This window comes from Accipiter gentilis, chromosome 12 (genome assembly GCF_929443795.1).
Source record: "Accipiter gentilis chromosome 12, bAccGen1.1, whole genome shotgun sequence".
Lineage (NCBI taxonomy): Eukaryota > Metazoa > Chordata > Aves > Accipitriformes > Accipitridae > Astur > Astur gentilis.
This window is the reverse complement of record NC_064891.1, coordinates 12,016,580-12,021,494: the sequence shown is the minus strand read 5'-3', so window position 1 is coordinate 12,021,494 and position 4,915 is coordinate 12,016,580. Positions and strand designations below refer to the sequence as shown.

The 4,915-nt window shown below is 36.5% G+C and overlaps 1 protein-coding gene across 1 annotated transcript; it reads left to right on the top strand.

Moving 5' to 3' along the window:
- The first annotated feature begins 817 nt into the window (after positions 1 to 817).
- On the top strand, positions 818 to 3,565 carry FABP2 (fatty acid binding protein 2). Its single transcript, XM_049815086.1, has 4 exons — positions 818 to 926; positions 1,582 to 1,754; positions 2,346 to 2,453; positions 3,409 to 3,565. The coding sequence occupies exons 1-4, from the start codon at positions 860 to 862 to the stop codon at positions 3,457 to 3,459; spliced, it is 399 nt and encodes a 132-aa protein (XP_049671043.1). The 5' UTR covers positions 818 to 859; the 3' UTR covers positions 3,460 to 3,565.
- Positions 3,566 to 4,915: the final 1,350 nt, after the last annotated feature.

Below are 4,915 nucleotides of genomic sequence, written 5' to 3'. Positions count from 1 at the left end.
AGCTGGGTCAATAGTTTTGCTTGGTTTCCAGTAGCACCAATTAGAGAGGAAGGAGAGTGGGGAAGAAGAATCTAAAGTCAGCAAAGACTCATGTTCTGCATTATCCTTGAACAGACAAAATCTGGGACCTACGGAAATCAACCACATCAGATAAATTCACTTAGCTGCACATCTTTTTCTGTTGTAGGAATGGGTTAGATGCACATAGCATTCACTGAATGTGTAGAAACTGCTCAGAATTTATACTATATATTAAAAAGTGAGCACATGAATACAGAATATCTCCCAATTTTCCTAGCTCAGGACTAGACAATAAGCAAGTGGATATTTTTCTGAAACAACATGTAGACATTCAGTAAATCCTCTGCCCCATGCTTATTATGTTGAGCAGAACAGATTTCTAACAAATTGTAATAGACAAAGTAGAGATTTGTGTTTGGTTTGTTGGGTAAGTATAATGACTCCAGTTGCATAAAGACTCTCCCACAAGCATGAAGATACAATAGAGATAGAAAATGTCAAGAAATTTTCTTAGTCTAATTATGGCTTTCACTAGATAGCTGATTTTTACTACAACTCAAATATGGTGAATAAAATGAATGGATTAGCAATTCCTTATTAAGATGAACAATAAAGATACTGTCATGATATGGGGCAATAAGGGAGAGATTCAGCAAGCAGTGTGGTCATGATGGGAAATTTGATTAAACTACAGTAAACTTCTCCTTGAAAAGATCAGTGCATCAGTTGAGCTTTAGTCAGCCACATCATCCTGTAAATTGCTTTCAAGATAAGCCAGTACATAAATTCTCTTTGTACAGATACGTTACTTCAGAACAGTCCTCCTACAGACAGAAACATGGCATATAATGGTACTTGGAAAATAGACAGAAATGAAAACTATGAGAAGTTCATGGAAGCGATGGGTAAGTCTTACTTTTCCAATGCCTTCTACAAGAATGACACCACTATGGCTGAATACAAAATCGAGCTGTCTGTGAACTACCTTCTGGCTAGCCTGTCCTTTTGCTGTTTGCTGCTCTGCCCTTGCATAGTGCACTGCATTTATTTTCAAAAGATTCTACTGAGGGGAGAAAAGATACTGAGAAATGTTCTGATTTTAATTATGTTACGTTAATCTTAAGCAACGTAACTCATTTCAGCAGGGGAAAGAATCCCTAAGTCTACATTTGAGGAAAAGGCTCAGAGAATTTGAATTATAAACTTTAAGCAGAATTCTATAGCAGGAATATTATTTTGATAACATGAAACTAGTTAAAAAATTACCCAAGGAGGAAATTATCATTGTTCAATTTTATAGCAACACATGATTCAAGTCATTTTAACATCCCGATACTTTAAGTTTGTATAAACTGTGCATTATATGGATATAAATACAACCACTCCAGTTGGATAGTGGTTTGCATTGGTGAATGTGGCCTCAATAAAAAGTGAAGAAGAATAAAAATTCAGGTCAGAATCCTGGAATAAACTTACTTGACCACATAAATGTCACTAAAAATAAACAAATATGATGCTCTAGGGCCTCTTCTTCTGATTGATGGTAATTGATTTTTCTAGGTGTTAACATGATGAAAAGAAAGCTAGGAGCCCATGATAATCTGAAGATCACTATTCAGCAAGATGGAAACAAATTTACTATCAAAGAATCAAGCAACTTCCGTACCATAGATATTGAATTCACTCTGGGAGTCAATTTTGAGTACAGTCTGGCTGATGGGACTGAACTTACTGTAAGAGACTTTTTATATAATTATGAATTTATTATATCTTAGTAACTTCATGAAGTACAGTTTCAAGATGAATTATTTGTTTTCCTAGGTTTTAATTTAAATTTTACTTTTGAAGTATGACTGTTCAGGAATGTTTGCAGGTTATATACAAAACCACAAGGTAGACTTAACTGTTAATAGTTCAATACTGTACCATGAAACTCAGAGTTCCATAGAGCGCACAAAAAGCAGAGTATGTAGAAATTTTCACACGATGAAATCCCGGTGATTGCATTTTTACTTCTTATAATGCTTAAGTACGCCACCTAGAGTGCAGAGTGGGTATTTATAATAAATGACTTTTTCTCTGTTGATACAATTAATTAAAATGAGGTGTGCCGAGTACTAAAAAGATCTAGCTTGACTATTATGCAATTAAATAAACTAGTGGTTTTATTAAAATTTCATTTTTACAGCCTTTCAATCAATGTCCAAAAAAGTATTATTACTGTTTTAATCTCTTCTCATTTTTAAGCTTTCCTGCAGTCTTTAAATCAAATCAGTGTCTTATCTGTTGCAAAATATTTGGGTGGGGTTTTTTTCCCATTGTAGGGTTCTTGGAACATGGAAGGAAATAAACTTGTAGGAACGTTTACTAGAAAAGATAATGGAAAAGTACTCACAGCATACAGAGAAGTCATAGGTGATGAACTTGTTCAGGTGAGTTAAGTAGTCACTTACATACAACTTTACAATACAATGAATGGAAAAAATTCTAAAAGCTGTTCAGAAAGTAGGAAATATTTTCTTCAAGCCAAATAACCTCTTTTATCTTTAGTTAAAATTCTCAAAGGATCTATCAAAACTTAAATCTTCAAAATAAAACTCTCAATCTGTGATTTTTATGTTTTTCTACCCATGAACTGTATCTTATCAATGCATTCTGAAGCCTGTAAACACAAGCCTTATACAGAAGATATATACATATATACACACTACATAGATGTGTTCTGACTGAAGGCCCTTTTCCAAGTGCCTGCCTTGTACAAGCTTTACCACAGGAGCTCACTACAGCATAATGCTGTCAGTGGCTGATAAATGCCCTTTTAAAACAAAGTTTGGGGTTGGGGCAGGGTATGATGGCACAGAGGGGTAAGTTTGAGACAAAAGGGAAACGCTTCATAGGTCTGCAGTAAAGCCAGAGACTGAACTGAACTGTAACACTTTAAGATCCTCTCCGCTAGCAGGTCACAAGCTTCTTAAAAGAATAAATTAAAAAACCCACAACCTTATGGACAGGTATGAGATTTGAGATATCAAAAACATGCAGTCCAACCCTTCAGTGTTTCTTCACACTTCTAATAAAAGCAGTCACATAGATGAAACTTGTTAACTAGTGGTATTAGGAATATAGGACTTCAACACTTTGGGTTTTCTCTGAAGCCCCCAAAAGCTGTCCCGTGGTGGTTCAAATGTTTGCATAGAGAATTTATGCCTATTGACAACAGGCTGCTTTCCTTACGTTCCTTTCCTCAGAGCCTGCACAAGGGCTGGGAGGCCCCACAGGGCCACCAGTCAAAATTAATTAAATCACTATTGACCATCTCTCAATAGCATGTGTGAAATGAAACTTTGTAATAGCAGCCACTGATTTTTCTTCTTAATTTCTTAACAGACCTACAGATATGAAGGAGTTGAAGCCAAGAGAGTCTTCAAAAGGGACTAAGTACTTCACCCAGAACAGCACTAGAATCAAAAAAACAATGAAAAAAGATCATTTCTCTACATATCCTCCACTTTTTTTTCCTTCTACCCCCTCAGAGCACCTCGTAAGCTGCAATTACTTAGCCCTGTTGAAAACAGAGGCTAGTTCCTTATGTTTACTGTTTTGCCTTGAATAAATAAAATCCAATTACAATTTGATACAAATGCTAAAATGTTATTTGTACCAAGTCCTACCTGAGTGCCATACTGTAAAAGGCTGCAAAAACTATTTTGTATAAGCAGAACGTCAATATTTTTTTGCACTGCTTCTCAAATGGCAACTTAGTTTCCTTACCGTAATATTTATATTGATAAAGAGTTTCTCTGTGTATTGAATATTGTGTAATAAGGATGGCAAAACCTAAAAGAAACCTAACAACACCGAAGTCTCTAAGACTCTTTTATGTAAATATGAATATGGAATAAAAAAAATATGGTGTGATAATACTGCTCACTTGGAGGACTTAAATGATATCCCAATGATACCTTGCTCATATCAATAGGAATAACATAAAACACATACTGATGATATACAGGTATCTCACATAAAGTAATTTCATTGTATTTGTTTCTGAAAGTATGACTATGCTTTTAAACATGCAGATTTTGAGTTGTTCCAATTTATTAGGGGTTCAAATCATTCTGTGTCAGGAAGAGTATTAGCAGGCTCTGAGTGAGTTTCTTTCAGGACATGAATAAAAATGTTGAAGGTATCTTAACAAGATAAAGAGTGATTTCAGACTACGTTGATTTCAAACACTGGTGCTTCTGATGGGTGACAAAGATGCACCACAATCTCCTCACGTTGTCCAGTCTGTAAGTGCCATTTTCAATGCAGCCTCACCTCCCTTGAGTTGTGCTGTTTCCTAAGGGTTGCAGTAGAACTGCCTCTCGAGGGTCAGCACTAGTTAAGATCTGCTGTGTCCCTCTAACTATGCCTCTTGGTGGTCATCTAGTCCTGTCCCCCTGTCTACAGGGCAGCCTGCTTCCCAGTCCCGGACCCTTTCTGACACATCAGCAAAACAAACCTGTGTGCTGCCAGCACTCTTGTCCTTCAGCAAATATGGTCCGAGCTCTTTTTTTGGCTTCTGAGCTTTTTGCACCCATGCTTCTACTGCCATAGTTAGAAAAAAGACTGATTCATGTAAGACTTTGCTAAAAGGTCACAATACCACGTGGGCCTGAGGACAGCCCTGAGGTCTAACCCAAAATATGAATGCAGCCATATCAGTAAAGTCTCACAGCACTTCATCACAGAATTCCCTGATGATGGTAAACAGCTAGACAATCTTCTGCCGTGTGCTTATTCACATGCTGCTTGTTACAGGTCCAATTTCAAGTACCATTTCTGATCAGGTACATTTACATTATGATTTTAATGGGTTTTCAAAATACCTCGCAAAATCTACTCCCCTGTT